General features: G+C 48.3%; 1 protein-coding gene across 6 annotated transcripts in view; it reads right to left on the reverse strand.

Moving 5' to 3' along the window:
- Positions 1 to 1,050: 1,050 nt before the first annotated feature.
- Positions 1,051 to 21,060, reverse strand: part of WDR59 (WD repeat domain 59) — an 86,677-nt gene continuing 66,667 nt past the window's right edge. For all 6 annotated transcript variants that reach the window (XM_050922347.1, XM_050922348.1, XM_050922346.1 and 3 more), the window contains 8 exons: positions 12,901 to 13,034; positions 10,904 to 10,985; positions 8,241 to 8,353; positions 6,124 to 6,271; positions 5,955 to 6,027; positions 3,656 to 3,782; positions 3,028 to 3,170; positions 1,051 to 1,881 (listed from right to left, as the gene is read on the reverse strand). In XM_050922347.1, coding sequence (XP_050778304.1) covers positions 1,646 to 1,881; positions 3,028 to 3,170; positions 3,656 to 3,782; positions 5,955 to 6,027; positions 6,124 to 6,271; positions 8,241 to 8,353; positions 10,904 to 10,985; positions 12,901 to 13,034 — 1,056 coding nt within the window. In that variant the 3' untranslated portion in view covers positions 1,051 to 1,645. The remainder of the gene's footprint in view (positions 1,882 to 3,027; positions 3,171 to 3,655; positions 3,783 to 5,954; positions 6,028 to 6,123; positions 6,272 to 8,240; positions 8,354 to 10,903; positions 10,986 to 12,900; positions 13,035 to 21,060) is intronic.

Raw genomic sequence — 21,060 nt, forward strand, 5'->3', positions numbered from 1 at the left:
GGCTGCGAGGGAGAGGAAAGAGCAGTGGAGGCTAGCCTCCCCGGCCGGGAGCTCAGGGGCCAGGCAAGACAGTCCCATGCCCGCCTCTGGCCTAGGGCCAAAAGAAGCAACTCTTCGTTGCCTCGTTAGAAAGTCAGCTAGCAGGGCCTAGAGCCTGCCATGCACATCTGAACCTGGTACAAGGGAGCAGGCCCTGGGCCAGCAGCGAGGACCAGAGGATACAGATATATACACCGAAACAAGACAGTGGGGAAATGAATGTACTAGCTCCCAACTTTAAAAAAAATAATGTCATCTGTACTGAAGATACATGATCAGTTTCCTCCATTCCAAGATTTCCAAGGTCTGATTTCAGACACAAGGTGTTCCAGAGAGGGAGAAACGTGTTCCTACCCGCTCGGTGGGTGCAGAAGGAATCCTGTGCCTCTGTCAAGGCTGGGTCTAGGTATGTCAGACTGGCACAGAAAGCTAAGCATCAGATTCAGGCTGCATACCTGATTTACATGACTGCACAGACAGCGACAGCATCTGCACCAGGAATGCATCAGCTAGGGACCTCATTTGCACAGGAAGCTGATAAGTTTATATGTGAAAATGCATATACAGTTGAGAAGAAAAAAATAAAATCAGGCCTTGAGTGTCTCATCTCTGCACATCTCACAATTTCATAGGAGACACACAACCCCTGCTCCACAAAATTACCCTCCCACCACAGCAGATCCCAGACCACTAGAGGCAGAACCATCATTCCATGGAGACTATGAGCTGATCCAAGACCCAGATAACCAGCAGTCCTTTGTCCAGTCAACAGGGTGTGTCACTGAGAAGGGGTTAAAGTGAATTGTTCCACCCAGTCACCACCACAAAAAATTGCGCCCCTCCCCTCCCCCAAGAGTAATGTGTTTTAAATCTCTAGAAAAGAACAAGTGATTCTAGTGCACTGGGTTGGGGGGGGGGCGGAGAGGCAGGGCTTTTTATACCATCTACAGTTATTGTTCAACTGAGTAGGAAACTAGGAAATGATCCTTGAAACAAAAGGATCAAACTACCTTTTAGTGTGATTAACAGAATTTTATTAGGCCAAGAAATGGCAGTTCAGAAAAAAACATTTAAAAATCTCCCCTGGCTCCTTGGTATTGAAACGTCAGCTCAAAAGCCCATTGTCTATTTGCTCTTCGAAGACTGAGTTAAGCTTGGAACTCCACTCCTGTCTGGAAACTAATTTCACCTTAACTTAGCTAAGAGGATTGTCTTTGTCATGTGACTTGATCTCTTATCCGGTTGTCTTCCTGCCAGGAGGCCCTTGGAAAGACACCCCAAAGGAACTTTCACACATTCCTTTCAGCCTCTTGGAGACGAACCACCAGTCATGTATCCTTGATAGCAGAGGTTGATTTTCCCAGAACAGCATCTATTACCAGCAATGGCTCACAAGAGTTTGGCCACTTCTGCCTGGAGCCACCTGGGAAGCTGTTGGAAGACTGGAAGCATTTGGTAATACTAGTGCAATGCACAGCAAGTAAATCCTGCTTCAGTCCCCGTAGGCATCCTCTGTAGATACTGTGGAGAGAAGCTGACTGACCGTGGTTGAGGAATAAGTATTAGATCCCATACTAGGGATGCTCTCTGCTCTCGCTGACTGTGCTCAGAATGTGCTCTCGAGCAGGCAGTGGCACCCGCAGCCGGTGGGGCACACTTCCTGGGTGCGAAACCATTCCATCATGTGACTGGTGTGTCCTCCATGTCCGCAGGTCAGACAGAAATTGGAGGAGCCTCGCACTGCCACGTGGCAGATGGCACACTGGAAAGTGAAGCCTTTGCAGATGGCGCACTGGGTGCCCCGCACCTCGCTGCGGCAGTGACTGCAGTACACCCCAAACTCTGGCAGTGCGGGAGAGAGAAAAGAAACGGAGAGCAAAACAGTTACGGCAGGCTCGTATAGTCCTGGAGACCACAGTTCTCTATTCATCCCCAGGGCAGGTGCAGCAGAGTCTCCCCCCTCTCCCCCAAGCCCTGCTGATCTGCCTCAGACCTGACCTAGGGAGCCCACTTCCCTGAGTAACAGCAGAGTTCTTCTCACTGGCCTGTTACATTCCTTTACTCCTCTGCTGAGGCTATCCAGTTAGGCTGAGACATCAAAGCATGAGGCGCTGGACTGAGACCCATTAATACAAGCTGTCTGAACAGCATCAGGAGAAGGGAACAGCTTTTAGCCATGACTAACCTGGGCTGGACTGAGGTGCTGTGGAGATGAACTCCTCCAGCTGCCCTTTTCTCTCTCTCTACATTTCTGTAGAGTTTTGTCTTTAGCATCCATCTCCTCCATGAGAAACAAACAGGCACAAGCCAAGCCCAGCATGTCAACGGGAGCAGAGGTGACCTCTAGTGTGTGGCTGCCGTTTACCTGGAGAAGAGCACCACAATCCAGGCTGCTCTGCTCTTCCAGCCCAACAACAAGGTGACGGGGCAATGCAAGCTTCCTCATAGCTGCTACTAATGCTGCTTCCCTGTTCGACATTACACCCACCCAGAAGTGCAGTGTGCCTTCCTCTTGCTAGGCCTGCTGGAGAACTGCAATGGGCAGCCACAGGGCTTGGGGGAATGTCTTGCCTACCCATTTTCTGTCTGGGTTTCCTAAAGCCAGAAACCAGGCTTTTCTGATTCTATCCACTAGACATTGTGAGAACCTCTCAGTCCATGGTCAGTGATTGGGTTGGCTCTCCATACTACCCCAGATGAGGAATAGCCTCCAGCACTGTCAAGAGGCCATCATGACACAGTGGTGAACACACTTCCAGCTGGTAATGTCCCTCTGTCCCACATACAAAGTCACTTGGCCAAGATCTAAAGATCCCATCTCCACTCTGAACTGCCAACAGGGGGCTGAGTACTTACCAAGCAATTTGCTGCCACAGCCAGTCTCTCGATTGGCTGAATGGATACATCTTAGATCATCATATCTGCTGAATATTTATCCCCAAACCCTTCAGGAAGGGGTAGCTGGAAGAGGCAGAATTACACACTCACCGATTCCCTTGTGCGGGTCGGGAGGACAGGAAACGAACTTCAGAACCTCAGCCCGTTTCTCTCGCAGACCCCAGCGATAAAGGATTTCCCCGTAGCATTTCTTGAAGTCATCAAACTGCTGAGTGTTGGCAGGGTCCAGGAGCCTGGAGGAGGGACTCACACAGTCAGTCACTTGATCTGTTCACTCACGACAGCTTGGCTGCGATTCTTAACCCAGCCAGCAGCAATGGCTATGAAGTCACTTCTCAGGTAGCTACAGGAGTAACTTCTTATTTTCGCAGTCTCTCAGACAGTGTTATAATTTTTGAATGACAATGTCGCAGTGAGCCTGAGTGAACCATATCTGTCGTCAGAACTAGGGTGTGTCGGAGGGTCAGGTTCTCTTTCAGAGCCCTCGCTGCAGCTGATTTATTAAAAGATTTCACGGGCAGTCAGCCAATCACTGAGCAGAATTGGTTTGGAGCATTAAGCTTTCAAGGCCACTAACTGAGTGAAAGTTTGAGCTAAGGGCTTGCCAACTCTCCCTTGATTAGCTCTAACGCCACCATGGAATAGCTAGCTAGACAGTCTTCCAGCTGACTGTGAGAACTGCCCAGAAACTGCACAAACAGGAGTTGCTGAGTGCTACCTTTTGTTCTTGTCATGTTGATCTCTCTCGCGCTCCCGGTGATCAGCATACGTCAGGTTTCCGTAGCGGAGGTCATCAGGTGAAGACTCGCACCAGGGGGTGAATGCGTGTTCTGTCTCTTTGCTTGCTGCAAAAGTCAAAAGATGGTTAGTGTGCCCCGAGATGCAGTGATGAGTGGGCTATGAATGGGGCAATGTGATGTGTGAAAGGCTCGGGGGGAGATGTGAAAGTTAGATGGAAGCATGTGAGACTACGCGCTCTCTCCGCCCCCTTCCACCCTTGAATGTTTTAGTATTGTCTTCTACACCAGTAGTTCTCAACCAGGGGTCTGGGGCACCCATGGAGGGCTGTGAGCAAGTTTCAGCGGTTCACCAAGCAGGACCAGTGTTAGACTCACTGGGGCCAGAGCAGAAAGCCGAAGCCCTACTGCATGGGGCTGAAGTCCAGGGCCCTGAGCCCACCACCTGGGGCTGAAGCAGAAGCCTGAACAACTTAGCTTCACGGTGCCCCCTGTGATGTGCGACCCTGGGCAATTGCCCTGCTTGCTATCTCTTAACACCAGCCCTGGCTTTTATATGCAGAAACCCAGTTCTGGTGGCACAGGTGGGCCATGAAGTTTTATAGCATGTTGGGGGGGCCCCTTAGGGGGAAAAAAAAAAAGTCTGAGAACCTCTGCTCTACACCATTACAAACAAACACTCCTACATCGTAGAGAGCCAAGAGCCAACCCCTTCATTTTCCATCAGCCTCTTGAGAGCGTCCCTCCAGCTCCCCAGCAGAGGGGCCATGCAATGACTGCATGGGGAGAAGGCTCTCAGAGAGCAGAAAATCTGGATTCAGAAGGCTGCACTTGGTGTTCTACCCCATATGAAAACACGGAGATTGCTCCACAGGGGAATTGCACAGCTCGGTGCTGGTAGGAAAGTTAGCATCAGTACAGTTCCATTCCCAGGGGCTGGGAGTGCGCTGGTGTCTGGACTTCCACACGTTGGGCTGGGGAAGGGGAGGATTCTTGTTCCTCTGTGAGGATGCTGGTATGAAAAAGGCCTCCTGGGGGAAATATTTCAGAGAAGCGCATGACCCCTGGGTGTAGGGAGAAGAGTGGCACACCAACATTAGTAGGGTTGTCCTTGCTTCTGCTCCCTTCCCTGTTCCAAAGGTAGCTGCAAACGGCACTGAGCGATTACAGGTTTGCTGTTGCTTGGGCCCAATATTGTGCTCAGCCAGGTAGGCCACAGAAACAAACATCATGCAGATGGCAGTACACTGGACCCTGGGGACACAAGACAGCCCTGAATTCCAACTTTTCTGAAAAGTGTTAACTTGGTGGGAAATGCCTGTAGGATCCCAAGTATGTGTGTCACTTGTAAGAGCTGCCACTGCCACTCCAGCCTTCCCGACTGCCACTATTCTAGCTAGGCCATTGCAAAGTAAAGGAGTGAGCACCTCTCCCGCTACTCTGGAGTAGAGAGAAAACAAGAAGTCCCTGGTCAAAGCTCCTCCAGCAAATATCTGAAGTGTCCTAACTGGCAATGGCTGTGGTGCACAGAATGACTGGCCTCAAACTGGACAAGTGCTCTGGCAGCAGTGATCCTACATCACCCCATGTGGCCAGCACAGCAACAAGACAGTGTCACCTGGAGCATCTGCCAAGCCAGGAGAGGAGCAAAATATCACTGGCCACAGCCACCTACTTATCTTGGGACACAAATACCTGGGAAAATAGAAGGGATGGGATGGGCATTTGGAATCAAGTCCTCAAAAGCTGAATGGGGTTTGGGGAAAGCTTGCTCAATTAGATGAAGCAAGCTGCTTCGGTTCCTTGTAGTCCAAGATCAGAGAGACGTTGTCTAGTAACACGGTCATCCTGAGTGGTCTGTCCCACCACTCATCTGCCATGGGGAGAGGGACTGCCATAGACACAGCTGGTTTTGGCTCCGGTGTGACCTCCCGCCCAGCAGGCTGACAGTGAACTGGAGTCCTTGTGCACATCAGGGTGAAGTTTGCAGTGAGATTCATTCCACCAGTGCACAGTTTGACACAACAAGTTTGACAAGTCGGAAGAAACATCAACATTAAACCATTAACAAGGGCAGACAGCACTTGGGGTGATGCTCATTTCCAGCCATGGTACCTGACCCACCAATAAAACCATGGAAATTTGCTCTTTGCTTCTCAGATCCACAACCACTTACAATCCTTTACCAGCATCACCACCACAGATAGCCATTTAATGCCAAGGGTGCTCATGCAAATAAAGTCATTTCCTCTATCTGTCAACTCCCCTGCCTCTCCATACCTATGTTCCAGCCTCCTGTGTTGAGTCCAGGGTCTGACATGCTGGAACAGGAGCCTGAAGATGTAAAGCTGGGCTGTTGGGTGGAAACAAGAGGGAGTTGTGTCACACACGAACCAAAGCTATTCCAGATTTTCAAGAAAAGCAGTTGGAAAGAAATGGCTGTGCATACATATCGGCTGTGGGAGAGCATGTTGGAGGAGCGCTGAGGGAAGGGTCCTGAGGAACTCACGCACCCCTGCAGCCTGGACTGGGCCTCAAACACACTGCAGAGCATGGCCAGGGTCTGAACATCATGGAGCTGACAGTAGTGAGCCAGCCTGAGAGAGGAAGAAAAGGGAGAGAGCAGGAGCTGAGGCAGAGTTCATCAGTCAAAGGGAACACTCACAGCAGGCCAGGGGTTGGGGGACCCTATGGAACTAACTACGCCCTGCTGCTCAGAGGATGTGTGGGGTTTGGGGGGACAGACTCTCCTTTTCATTACTTTTCAAATAAATAGATAAAAGAGCTTCCAGCTGGACAGACAATCAAGGCCTAATTCCCAAGAGATGGTTCCTCTCTGCATGGGGGTATCTAATCCCTTACTGCAGGGTGGTTCTTAAGGACCCCATCCACACTGGAAATGCCCAAGGATCCTGGGGTCTGCACAGCTCCAAAGAGCAGTTCTGCAGAAGCAAGGTTAAACTGAGCTGCACAACTCACTGTCTGATCTTTTAGTGAAAATACTCAGACTTCTCAGGCTCCTGGGGCCATTCCCAACCCAGATTCCAACCCCAGCTTAAAGGCCAGAGCAATGGGGATGAGGCCAAAGTTTGATTCCTAGAGAGATTTAGTTGATAGGGAGGGTTGGGGATGGATTTAATATAGAGCAGCCTGCAACACTGGCAGGAGATGGGGCTTTCTGGAAATGGGAGATCCAAAGTGTGCACTCTGCACTCTACAAGCAGGAGAATTAATGGGTGATGAATGCGGGTTTGAGGTGAATTTTATCTATTTTGACATGCAGAGATTGTGCCATGTCCTATGAATACACTGGTACCCAAGACAGAGAACAGACTTGGCCACTGTCAAGAGGCCAGACAAGGTGAATTAGTGGGGATAACTGTTCATGGCAAGGCAGACAGTGAACCAAGATCTCTGCTTATTATACTTTGACTGATGTAGTTATCGCCCACTTCCTTTCTCCCTCCTCCCGTTTGCCTCATCCACCTGTTGTGTCAGGTGATAACAGACTGCAGACTCTTTGGGGCAGAGACTGTCTTCTGACTGTGTGTCTGTACAGTGCCTAGCACAGCATGGCCCTGCTTTCTGACTGGCCACAGGTTTTGCTGCAATACAAACAACAGATGCTTCCTCCCAGCCAAACGTAAGAGCAGCACCACCAAAGGGAGTTCTCTTCACTGTCTTGGTGAAGGGCAGGCATAGGTTGGAGATTGGCACTGGTTAGAGGATGGCTATAGGAATGGACTGTCCCTCTTTCCCATACCTGCCTCACACCAGAGCAGAACTAGGGCAGAGTCCACGTAGCAGGTTTGGCAGAACTGTCAGCAAAGCAACTCAAAGCAGGTTCTAAGCTTTGGAACAGATTAGTATCGGCTATCAACTCTTCCTATCCGAACAGATTCAGATCAATGTCAAGAGGTAGGTAATTTGCTGTGCAAGAGGGCTGAGTGTGAATTAGGCCTTAATGGAGGTAGCTACCAGAAGGCTCTCTGGATGACAGGAAATAATTTGCACTTGGAGCAACCAGCAGGGAATTTGATTGTTAAACTGGCAGCCAAATCAAGACAGTTGGAAGATGGCGAGGAAAATAATCCTGGATAAAAGAGGCAGTTCCCTCTTACATCAGGCCTCCTCCATGTGCTAGTCAAGCCAGATGTCTTGGAGCACCACATACTGTACCATAAACATCACATCAGAGCAGGAGAAGCTAATCTTAGCTTAGCCAAAGGGCAGGTGGTCACTTCATGAGTGCCAGGGGTGCCTCCTATTTGCAATAAACAGATTTGTGGCTTCCCTCTTTTGTCCTATGAACGTGCATCTCATGATAGAGATGGACAGTCTCCCCGCATATTAAAGGTGAGGGCAGTCACACGAAGTGCTAGAGGACTCCACGACCAGAGGCTATGCACTGATTATCCCTAAAGGGCAGGATCTAGCTCAAAGTCGCTGGGCTTAGCAAGCAGCTCCTCTCATCTGAGTCTGAAACAAGACCCTACAACTTTCAGCTATGAACAGCTCTGCTCCAGAGACTACCCCTGCCCCTGCTTTGAGCTTTCAGAGACCTACAGGGACTCCAGGAGCTGACGTCCAAATGGATGTTGAGCCCAGGGTGTCTCCAAATCCGGGTCAGATTTTGGTCCAAGACAGAGATCCGTGGCTACCGTAGCCAGTGACCAGACCTGGACAGGTACAAGAGGAACAGCATGAACGACAACTAGAAACAGAAATTCACCCTGCACTGAGGGCTCCGACCCCGCACTGCAATCACGCATGCAAGGTTCAATAATGGCAGAATTCTCTCTTAACAGGTACAGCTGATGTTCTAGAGGCCCCAGAATCAGCCAAGCCCTGAGGGTTTTGGAGTTGGGCTCTATAATAATGGAGAATCAGTCAGTCATATCAACCAGCTAGCTACCTCTTAGCTGCAGAAAAGCAGTGTCAGCTGTTGGGGAGGGAGCCCCACTGACAGACCAGACCAGACCTGGGATCCATCTAGCGCAGGGGTCGGCAGCCTTTCAGAAGTGCTGTGCCGAGTCTTCGTTTATTCACTCTAATGTAAGGTTTTGCGTGCCAGTGATACATTTTAACGTTTTTAGAAGGTCTCTTTCTATAAGTCTATAATATAGAACTAAACTATTGTAGGTAAAGTAAATAAGGTTTTTTAAATGTTTAAGAAGCTTCAATTACATTAAAATGCAGAGCTCCCCGCACAGGTGGCCAGGACCCGGGCGTTGAGAGTGCCACTGAAAATCAGCTCGCGTGCTGCCTTCGGCACGTGCGCCATAGGTTGCCTACCCCTGATCTAGCGTATTAGCCTGTCTGTAACAGCGGCCAGCACCAAATGCTTCAGTGCAATGTGCAAGAAGCTCCCTAGGGGACAATTATGGAATAAATGGCTGATAGAAGGCATTTCTTCTTAAACCCCCCCCCCCTCATTTCAAGGTTGGCTTATGCCAGGAAGTGGGAGGTTTTCTTTATCAATAAGTGTCTAATCTGATTTTTAAAATCTGATGACACTCTTGACCTCTGTGACACTGTGTCAATGAGTTCCACAGGTGAACTATAACATATAAACACACATGACCTTTGATCAGTTTTTAATTTGCTGCCTTTCAGTTTTATTAAATGCTTCTTGTTCTTTTATTGTGCATGAGGAGCACCTGATTTGCCATCTCTGTACCTACCCCACTCCTTATTCTGTATACCTCTATCACATCCCCTCTGATTTGTCTCCCTTCTAAACTAAACAGTCCCAGACTTTTTCAGTCTCTTTCCACATAGACACCTCTCTAGGACTCAATCACTCTTATCACCAGTCTTTAATCCCTCGCTAGGTTTTCTGCTATATCCTTGTGAGGTGGGGTGACCAGAACTGCACACAGTATTCTAGCTGAGGGTGAACCACTGACTACAGACTGTAACAGAAAAGGAGGAGGGCAGGGAGGGAGGTGTTAGAAAGGCAGTGGCAGCTAAGATACAGGACATGAGAGCTGAGAACATGGGAGAAAACACGGAGTGCAAAGAAACACAGACAGGGAATTTCAGGAATGTGGCAGCACTGTGGGACCTGGAGAGATTGGAAAGGAGGGAAACTGAAGTACAGAAGCAAAGCAGGCCCTGAGCGAAGGAGCAGACCATAGAGGCCAGGGAAAAGCTGGGTAATTCATACAAAGCAGGCTCATAAGGGGACATTGAGAAATTGTCATGCTGCAGCTCGGGGCTCCAGGTCTCAGCTGAGAAGCAAGGCATTTCTGTAAAGTTGCAGTGCAGGTGGAGGAATGAAATGAGAAAGTGGTGTAAACACTGCAGCAATCAGCCGGTAAACCCTTCTAGGAATTAGCCTTTCCTATGACGTGCTATTGATCCTTTTAATATTTACATAAAGTGAATCAGAAAATGTTTGTGGTTTATATTTAAGGAACACCATTTAGGTTTTTAAAACTTTTTTTTAAAAGCTGAAAATTGAAACATTTGTATGAACTTAAAGAGACTCAAATGAAATAATGTAGCTGTTTAAAGATACAACATTTTGCTGCAGGGTTTGCAACACAAACTTCAGATCATCCTGCTAAAGTAGAAGAATCTGAAAATAACAGAGTACAAACAAAATGAAACTGAAACTAATTTGTTTTCACTGCCCCAGTGGAATCCACTGCAATGGAAGCAGCGTGATAGAGAAAAGGAAAATGTCTCAATACTCAAAACAGTATTAGATTGTAAGGTCTTTGGGGCACAGGCTGTCTGCCTTTTGTATTCAGTTCCAGCACAGAACAGCCATAATCATCTCTATTATTATGAGCCCCACAGGTAGAAGAAAGAGAGAGTTCCTCTTGCCAAAATGCTTACAGTGGCTGCAGTGATTTTGATGCATGTCCATTCCAGTCACTAACAAAGTAGCATGCCCTGTGTCTATCTTGGCCTATGAGAAATTCTCAGAGCACGTAGTCATCTCAACTGGTTTGGCAAAGGGTATGAAATGAACCATTTGCTAGCCTGGCCAGGGATTTCTCAATGAGATGTTACAAAGTGTCACTGCTTCTGCCCCAGTTACCAGGGAGGACTTGTCATAACCCTTCCAGATGGTCTCTGGAGTGACTGCTGCACCCCAATGACCCAGCCATGCCCTTGAAATCCAGGATAATGGCATGAGAATGACAAGGCAAGAGTAACGTATTCGCTAAGGCATCCCATTCAGCTGCTGTGCTCTAGATAAAGGGAAAGCCCAATACCTGGACGAGATCCCTACGTCCAACTGCCAAGGCTGAGGAGGCATTCTTCTGGCAGGTCTCTTGAATGTTACTGACGTTCAGACTGAAAAAGAAAGAGAGGGCTTATCTCTTACTGACATGCTATTTACCAAGGGAGGGTTGGTTATGGTTCATACCACTGGACAGAACTCCCTAATCACATTGCAGGGTCAGAGCGATCAGCATTTCCTCCACAGTCATTAAGAGACATCCGACTGCATGCCAGCGAGCTGCCCTAACAGACTGCCCACTCCACAGTGTCCCATTCCAATCCAACAGCAAATAGCAGGATCTGCTCTGACAGTCGTCCTGAGATGGTCCACCACCAAAGAGTTATTACCATGGTGACAACTACTGGTGCAATGTGGAGCTGAGATTTGTTCTTGTACCCAGAAGCTGATAGCCATTTGGGGCTGCCCCATTTACAAATTATCTGTAAAAGCAGCAAAAAGTCCTGTGGCACCTTATAGACTAACCGATGTATTGGAGCATGAGCTTCCATGGGTGAATACCCACTTCGTCGGATGCTCATGCTCCAATACGTCTGTTAGTCTATAAGGTGCCACAGGACTCTTTGCTGCTTTTACAGATCCAGACTAACACAGCTACCCCTCTGATACTTACAAATTATCGTCACCATTCCATCTCCCGGTCAGCTCATTTTATAGCCAGCTGTAGACTTTGAGGGAGAGCCAGGTGTGATCCTGGGTGGGATGACATGCCACCACTGACTAGTCTCCAGCAGCATTGAGAGATTGGTGGGGTGGTATGTGGACCTCACAACTACTTGGCAGATCTCCCACTCACTGGCAGCAACACAGCTCCCCCAAACACCCCCATGATTTTCTCCTTCATCTGCTTCCATTTGGGAAAAAGACTGCATAAGACCTTACAAATAAATGGACCAGAAAGAGAATCTCTTCCCTGCCCCCACTCTTTAAGACCACGTGCGTCTGTGAAACAATTGGCCAATGGCTGGGTTATTTTTACTTCTTTATGATGGATAGAAAAGGCAGGAAAGGGATTTTGTGGTTTTTTCCTTTTTAAAAACACATGACATTCAGGGACTGTCTCGCCTAAAAGGCCCTCTGCTGACGAGAACACCAGCGGAATGACAATATATCACTAGAATGGAAATGAAAGTTGAGCAATTGAAAGAAGAGCTTTCCCATCTGTTTTTTTTTCGTTTGTATTAGAACTTCAATGACTAATTAGCACATTAGAGAAAGGATGTCTTTAATAAAGATTCAGCACCTCCATCCTTTTGATTAAGAGGAAAGCACTCACAATACAGATGCACAGCCCTGAAATTAATACGCGCGCGAGCACACAAAGTTGAAAAAACCTTTTTGAGAGCAAGAAAGAGAAAAAGTGTGTTTGAGTGTATATGCACACATAGATAGATAGAAACTTCCAGGCCTCATCATCCATCGTAACGAAACAAGAAGGGGCAAAAGCCCATTCCAAAACCAACCCTTTGGAATTCTGCTTTAACATGTACCCCTGTGAAAAGGGCCCATGCTCACAATGTTTGTTTCAAATGATGAAGTCCTCCAACAGCCATATATACAATCTTCAGCTGCTAGGGCTGGAGCTGGTGTGTAGACCTACAATCAAATACATTCCCACGTATTTCCTTCACCACGCATCCCTTCCAGAAGTTTTTGGGAAAGAAGCCATCTCTCTTAGGTAGACAGTGACACCACGAGAGTGATGCAAGAAGTGAAGAATGGGGGCTCAGTGGAACAAGATGTTGACTGATTTCGACACTGCAGAGCACAGCAGTGGTATTAAGAGCCGCCTTAGTTTGGGGCTAGAGATAGGCAGGGCCGGCTTCCGGTTTTTTTCCGCCCCAAGCAAAAAGCCAGAGTGTCGCTGCCGAAGCAAACACCGCAGTGCCACTCCTTGAAAAGAGCTGCCCCGAGCACATAGGACGCTGGTGCCCAGAGCCGGCCCTGGAGAAAGGGCTGTGTACTCACATGTACTGGTCCCCTAGTGATTTGTGCACAGGAAGCAGGCAGGAGATATCCTGTATGATGACTTTGCCAGCAGCTTTAATAGGTCGGTTGCTGGCATCTGTCCCCTCACGCTTGCTTTTCCATCTCCTTGATTTCTGCAGAATAGACAGCAACAAGTTACTGAGGGAGGAAGACAGCAGCTGTTATCAGGGCAGGAACAATGCATGAGCATCAGAAGTATTGCAAGCAGCACCTACTCATGCCTTCCAAAGGCTGTGTGTTACCCCCAAAGAACATTAATGACATGCCCAGGAGAACAAGTGTCTCCATCTCTAGGAAGTGAAAGGCAGGCAAATCGGCAAGCTCAAGGGCCAACACACACGCTTGAGAGGGATTTTACAAATTATAGGGGGGAGGCAGTAAAAAGAAATCAATACCCAGCAAGCCAATAATATGCAGAAAGGCTGGCAGAAGGACCAGTAAAATATCTTTAATGGTTCTGGGTCTGGTCCCATGAGCCCACTGCACACAGGACCACCACTGACTTCAACAAGAGCTCTGAGCAGAGGTATGTGGGAGGAGGTCCTGTATTGCTGCTAGCTTCAGACCGGAGTCACAGGGAGAAGTTGACATGATGTTGTCTCTTCCACCTAGTTCTAATGGGTCCTTTGTGTGTCACTGTCTAGGACCAGGATGGGACTGAATTGGATTCCAGTGCCTCCTTGTCTACAGCATTCGCCAACACTTCTGTTTGAGAACAAGAAGAGCTGGCTGCCTGATGGCAACACTCAATCAAAGGAGCCCAGGAATTTCCTACAGCAGTAGGCAGTTGCCACTCTAACCAGCTAATTTCCAGCTGCACCCAAACCACTGCTGTGGGAGGCTGGTGAGGAGACACAGCGAGGAAGCCAAGCATTCCCCCAAATGGCCACAGAGTTTTCACCTTTATGCCAAGATGCATAAAGCTACTTGGGCCACCCACATCAATTATTTTAGATGGCCAGTTTCCTGGCCTCTTCCAGCTCCTCAGCTTGGGGGGGCGGCGAGGGGAGTGAGTGCATGCAGTGGCCCAACCAGATGAAGAGACTGGAGCAATGTCTTGCAGGAGGCACTGGCTGCTACAGAGGGCTAAGGTAAACAAAGAACATTCTGTGATGTTCTCAGATTGTGCCTTTGCTTCCTGGCAAATCCGAGATGGGCAACAGCTCTCTTGGTGAACACAGTGAAATAGCAAGGGTCTGCTGAATGCACATTGACTGCACAGGAACATACTGGGCAGGCTTAACAATTACACACACAGGCACTTGATTTTTAAAGGTCATTTAAAATTAATTCCTCTTTTACTGACTCTGGGCTTTGCCGTGCAGCAGCTGAGGACATCACTAGAACCTGCCACACAGAACCAAGAAGGAATACATGCTCCTTACCTGGTGATATAGCACAGGTGAGACAGAGCCCTCTGTCAGGTAAGTGAAGGAGAGACTTGTTTTAAAAAGGGAGTCTAGGATGGGATTTAAGGTCAGGGTGACACAGGAGCAAATATCCCATTAATTTTCAATGAGGCAGACATGGGTGCTTTTCAAAGCCCCACCCATACTTCTGTAGCCTGCACAGGTATGATCTGATATTCAGAGGCATTGAGCATTTACATCAAAGGGGGCTGTAGGTGCTGCTCAGCACCTCTGAAAATCCAGCTACCAGGGCTCTGCCCTTATGTCCAGCTGTGCAAACCCCCTGAAAATTGGAGCAGAAGTTTTGATATTCAACAGCATCGTGTATTTGTTCCTAAAAGCAACAGAATTAATCTCTGAGTGGGATCATACTGCAGGGTGTGGGCCAGTGTCCTCTCTGATATGCAGGGCTTGCCTTCAGTCTGCTAGTTCCCTGAAACTGATCAATAATATGTTGTGGGCCAGACGCTGCTCTCATTGGAGTCCATGGGAAATGCCCATAGACTTCCCAGAGCAGGCTGGATCTGTTTGGAGGATACCCATAGAAGTATCTATGTTTTACAGCAGGTAGCCGTTAGTGTGTGTATGGGAGAGGGGAAGAAACGGAGAACATGCTTTGTGCTATAGCGTGCTATGTGCAGCGAGAGCGGCAGGTGCACTTTGAAGGGCCAGCATGCTTCCCCACTCTGTGCCCCATGCAGCGTTGGCCAGGAAACTCCTTTCCTTGGTGTCAGAAGGGAGCAGAGTGACATTTGAACTCAGGTTTGCAGGTGCAGGGCCTGTTCTCTGCAGGCGTAGTGCCAACAGAGTACTCTGGAGAGCAGTGTGCCATCTAGTGGCCACCTGTTTACTAGCTGACCCCAGCGGGGGAGAGGATTCCGTGGGCTCCTCAGCACTCACAGGAGGACAATTTTCCCAGACTGAGGTACGTTCCTCTGAAACATACACACACTGTCCTTCTGTCACTGAAAGCCGATTCAAACCCCGCCTACTTCAGGGAGGCATTTTGGAGACTCAGAACATGGACAAAACACAGCATTTTCCACACGTAAACAAGTAACTTTGGGGGGGAGGGGGAGGATGAGGATGGAAGAATGAAATATTCCACGAATGGATCATTTACACTGCTAGGTGTCAGTAGGGCACCAGGCGAAACAATGAAGACAATAACTGATTAGTGGGCCTGGCAATCAAATCTTCCCCCTTCCCTTGGATGAGGGCTGTCTACATACTCGCACTGTTTGGACCCAGGATTGGTCACTGGCCTAGTTCCACTAGTGGTAGGTGGTTACAGAAAAACCCATACACCTTGCCTGCGCTACAGGTTCTGCCAGCGCCACGCCACACCCCGGAGCTGCGCCCGGGAGATCCACACAGCCCCATTTTTTAGAGACTGGTCCAATTAAAAGTCCTGTTTGCTTCAATCAACCAGTGGCAGTAGGACAGAAAGCCAAGGAACCAGCAGGAGATGTCAGCCTTGGCGTGGGCAGCCAAACATGAGCCATATCAACCTTCACCTGTAACAGGGAGGTGAAGACCATGGAGACTGCAGGTCCCAGGTGATGTTTCACCTTGGTCCAAATGATTTCTGGCAAACCACAAGAGTAGCCCTCAGGTGGGCGATGTTTGGACACTTTTGAGGCAGGGTTACCAGAGGCCAGAAGTATCCTGTGTTTGAGTCTGTCGTTCCACAGGGGCTTGGGAAAAAGACACACAAGGTTCCATCTCCCCTTCTGCTCAACTTGTTTTCCGGGGAGAATTTTCCTCTGTGGTTTAAAGACACCCCTCTTTCCACAGAATTCGAGAGGCATAGGAAATGTGCTTCTCCCTGGGGCTCTGCCACAGGTTGATGGCACCCCACCGCCTTCATGACACACCAGCCAGCAATTGGTTGCTCAGGTTTAAAGAGGCTGGGAACATAATGGGTGGCGCTCAACTGTCAATTAATGAGCCTGCCCCCATTGCACTTGAAGCTACAGGTGGAAAATTTGGGTCATTTGTCCTCAACCTTTCTAGCCCTACCTTCATGCAATCTAGAATCCAAGCCAGTGGGAATTGCATCTCCTCAGCTGCTTCAGAGAGCCCGAGAGGAGAGGCAGGAGAGAAAGGAAATAGCCACTGACAGTGAATTGAGGTTCTTCAGCTCCTCTGAGCATCAGGAGGAAGGAACCAATAGCGTTTAGACAGTCATGGGGAGGGGGGTGGCGGTGGGGAACAGCCCTAGGAAATGACCGCACAGCTAGCCCGAAGGCGCCATTTGCTGCAATCTGAGGTGATGATGGCAGTAAATGGGTTCAGTGCAGAAACAGACAGCCCAAGAATAAGCCACTGACTGCTTGTAGCAACTACAATTATCCCTGCATAATCAGCAGAGCGGGTTACAAAATCCTGCATGCTCCTCTTGGAATGGGGATTCTTAGCTACTGAACATTCACGTCTCACCTGGGGATCCTGCTGACACAGGCAGTGTTGCAGGGAGCCCCGTGAAATGCAGGGGCACGTGAACGAGGGAGAGGTTCCAGCATTACATTCGTTTCAATGGAGTGGAGTGATAGAAAGGGAGGAGAACGCAGCGGATGCCAAGGATTAAGTTCACCAAGCTCCAGATCAGGTTCAAGCTGCTTGTGATGAAACCCCCAGTGGGGTGCAGTGTGTTTGTCAAGGCTTTCCTGCTGAAACTCCTTGTATTTTGAACAACAAACCCCAGTGAACTCCAATTACAGGTGTCCGAAACCTGCCTGACTACCACACTGCCAGGTTTTTAGAACAAGCTTCTCCGCAACATTAAGATTTGCTATTTGCAATGTCTGCCTGGTAGCCAGTCCCAGCAGCTTCCAAGGAAGGGGCAAGAAATCCCAAGTGGGCAATTACGGAAGAACCTGTCCATTTGGGGACGATTTCTTCCTGACTCTCATCAGTTAGAGGCTGGTTCCTGCCCTGAAGCAGGAGGTTTTGGTGTGTCTCTCATTAATCGGTGGATAGTCTCATTATCCTAATAAGCTCTCAGACTCTCAGTCTCAATGATCTCTGGTGGCAAAAAAGGCCACATGATAGTTATGTGGTGCATAAAAGTATTTTCTTTTATCAGTTTTATATTTGCTTATGGGGTTTCACTGACTGTCCCCAGCTCTTGGTTATAACACAAAGTAATTCATCTTTTCCATATGGGGCATTGTTTTGTATCCCACCATCATGTCATCTCCTCTCTCAAACTAAACATATATGGAATTCCCCTCATGGCTCTAACTATTTAAGCTGCCTGTCTTCAAAAAACCCTTCAGTTTCTTCTGTATCTTTTTTGAGGCAGGGTGACTGGCACAGAACACAGTTTTCCAGGTGAGGGCAAGCTATTGATTTATACAATCATTACATGACATCGTTCTTGCGCCAATCCTGGTACACAGAGTGGAATCTAGTCTCTGCTATTCCGCTTGGTGAAATTGACTGGTCTGCTCTCTCCTCTCCCTAGGGTGCCCGCGTTTCCTTCCAGCAGCTGCTTTCCACTTGACAGCTTCCCAGGGGAGTTTGTCTCTTGGCATCCAAAGTACATGCCCCAGATACAACCAGGACTTTCTTCTAATTCTAGTGGAGATGACATGTTGGTGAGTAATTTCTCAGATTTCTATGTTGGTGATGAAGTCTTTCCAACCAACACTCAGAATTTTTCTGAGACACTTATTTTCGAAGGTGTCTACTTTTCTGTTTATAATTTTGGTAGACTGATTTCTAGAATGCCTTAATAGTATGGGTAGCATTATTCTTTTCGCATCCAGCCATTGTGACTGCTGCATATTGAGCAGAGGTTTCCATTGCATTGTCCTCAGTGACGCCCATCTCTGCTTCCTGAGCGATTATATTTCACTCTGCACTCCTCAGTTCAGATGATTCCTTTCAGTAAGCATTACTTTGATTCTCTCATCATGAAATTCCATCCACCTGTTGTTGTGCTGAACAGGCACCGAGCTTGGTTAGGTCCCTCTGTAGTTCCTCACTCAAATTAGGTTCCTCTTCTCCTGTCCTCCACCATTGTTTAGATGAGTTGTCATCCACACAGTTTGACATCTCACTACTCACTCCCTTTTCCAGATCATTGATAAATAAATTGATAAATAAACTGCTCTGAGGATAGAACTTTGGAGCATCTCACTAAAACTTTTGCCATGTTGAAAACTGGCCATTTTTCCCTAGCTAAGGTTTCTGTCTTAGCTGCTGATCCATGGCAAAACTTTATTTCTCACCCTTTCAGAACATTGGCTTACTTAATAGCCTCTTGCCAAGGACTCTGTCAAAGGCTTTTTGAAAGTCCAAATGAATTATGTTTTTCTATTCTCTTTCAGCCACTATTCTGGTGACACATTCATAGAGTTGTGGTAGATTATGGAGGTACAATTTTCCTTTACAAAGGCCATGCTGGTCTGTCGTTATCATATCATGTTCCCCAAGCTGTACCATAATTATAGTTTTAACTAGAGCTCAACCAGGTACCCAGTACTGAAATACGGATTACTGCTCTGTCATTCCCAAAATAATCCCTACTTCTTTTTTAAAGATAGATAGAAAGCTGACCAGATTTCAGGCTCAATGGGTAGTGATCAACGGCTCACTGTCTAGTTGACAGCCGGTATCAAGCGGAATTCCCCACGGGTCGCAGGTTGGTCCTGGGGCCAGTTTTGTTTAATATCTTGATTAATGAACTGGATGATGGGATGAATTGCACCCTCAGCAAATTCGCAGATAACACTAAGCTGGGGGGAGAGGTAGATACACTGGATAGTAGGGATAGGGTCCAGAGGGACCTAGACAAATTGGAGGATTGGGCCAAAAGAAATCTGACGAGGTTCAACAAGGACAAATGCAGAGTCCTGCACTTAGGAAGGAAGAATCCCATGCACTGCTACAGATTGGGGACTGACTGGCTAAGTGGCAGTTCTGCAGAAAAGGACCTGGAGATTACAGTGGAAGAGAAGCTGGACATATGAGTCAGCAGTGTGCCCTTGTTGCCAAGAAGGCCAGCGGCATATTGGTCTGCATTAGTGGAACTGTTGCCAGCAGACTGAGGGAAGTGATTATTCCTCTCTATTCGGCACTGGTGAGGCCACACCTGGAGTACTGTGTCCAGTTTTCCCCACCCCCACTACAGAAAGGATGTGGACAAATTGGAGAGAGTCCAGCGGAGGGCAACAAAAATGATTAGGGGACTGGGGCACATGGCTTCTGAGGAGAGGCTGAGAGAACTGGGCTTATTTAGTCTGCAGAAGAGTGAGGGGGGATTTGATAGCAGCCTTCAACTACCTGAAGGGGGGTTCCAAAGAGGATGGAAATCGGCTGTTCTCAGTGGTGGCAGATGACAGAACAAGGAGCAGTGGTCTCAAGTTGCAGTAGGGGAGGTTTAGGTTGGCTATTAGGAAACACTGTTTCACTAGGAGGGTGGTGAAGCACTGGAATGGGTTCCCTAGGGAGGTGGTGGATTCTCCATCTTTAGAGGTTTTTAAGGCCTGGCTTGACAAAGCCCTGGCTGGGATAATTTAGTTGGGGACTTGTCCTGCTTTGAGCAGGAGGTTGCACTAGATGACCTCCTGAGGTCTCTCCCAACCCTAATATTCTATGATTCTATGACCGAAAGGCAGCAAATCTACTGAATTAAAAACCAGCAGCTGATTTTCATGAGATCACAGGTTTTTGTCAGCAGCTTAACCACCTCCTTTTTAAGTGAAATATTTTCCAATATGGTTGGATGATGCTGCGAAGTCCAGGAGACTTGCTGCTCTTTAGCAATTTGTTCCGGCACATCTTTGAAATCTCCATCTGTGACCCCCTGTCCTTATCTAAAAAGAGAAGACTTGGGACAGGCGTGACCCCTCCTCCTCGGTTGTTTTGACTGATTGTCAGGGTCTGTGGAAGACTGATACCAGTGACTGGGATGTGGGCAGTCTGGCCTGGTGATCACTGCAGTTTTCAGGAACCAGAGGCCAATGGGTATGTTGGAGTCAGGTGCTGGAGCTGAAAGCTGGAGGCAGGGTCACACAGGAAACAGGTGCACCAGTGCTCAGTCAGAAACCAAAGAGCCATAGCCGTTGGAGCCAGCGCAGTCAGTCACCAGGGCGACAGGATTCAGGAACTGGAGCAAGGGGCTAGAAATAGGGAGGGTCAAAGTCAGGAACTGGGGACGAGGCCAGAGTCATTGGCAGGGTCTGTAGCAGCAAGCCAGGATCCACTCTGTTGCACAGAACTTCCTGTGTCTCTTGCTAGCTTAAATAGCGTACTCATGAGCTACTCCCATCAGGTCCCTCTGGACAGTAACTTTAGTGGAGGGCTCCCAATTCTCCGGTCAGTAGTAGAGCTGTTAGGTGGTGGTGTGAATCCAGCAGTAGCCTGAGTGCCCGTGAGCCTGGGTTCAAGACTCGCGGATCCTTGCACTGGTGCAAAGAAATCATTTAGCTTTTCTGCAATATCCTTAGCCTCCTTAACTGCTCCCTTTACTTCTTGAAAGTAAAGTACATCCTTTTTTACTATGTTATTAGCCTCTCTGATCTCCCTCAGCAGCCTTTGCATGATCCGAAGGCTGGCTCAGATAAGCCCACTATTATACTCTTACGATTTGGGATCTGTGTCCCTACAGATGCTACTGCCCATTCGGAAGTGTTACCACATTTGAGTCTCTGGACTCTTTTAGGTGTACAGCGCAACTCCCCTACTCCATGACCCCATCTCCCCCTTCCTGGCACTGGGT

This window comes from Gopherus flavomarginatus, chromosome 14, assembly GCF_025201925.1.
Source record: "Gopherus flavomarginatus isolate rGopFla2 chromosome 14, rGopFla2.mat.asm, whole genome shotgun sequence".
NCBI classification, from domain to species: Eukaryota; Metazoa; Chordata; order Testudines; family Testudinidae; genus Gopherus; species Gopherus flavomarginatus.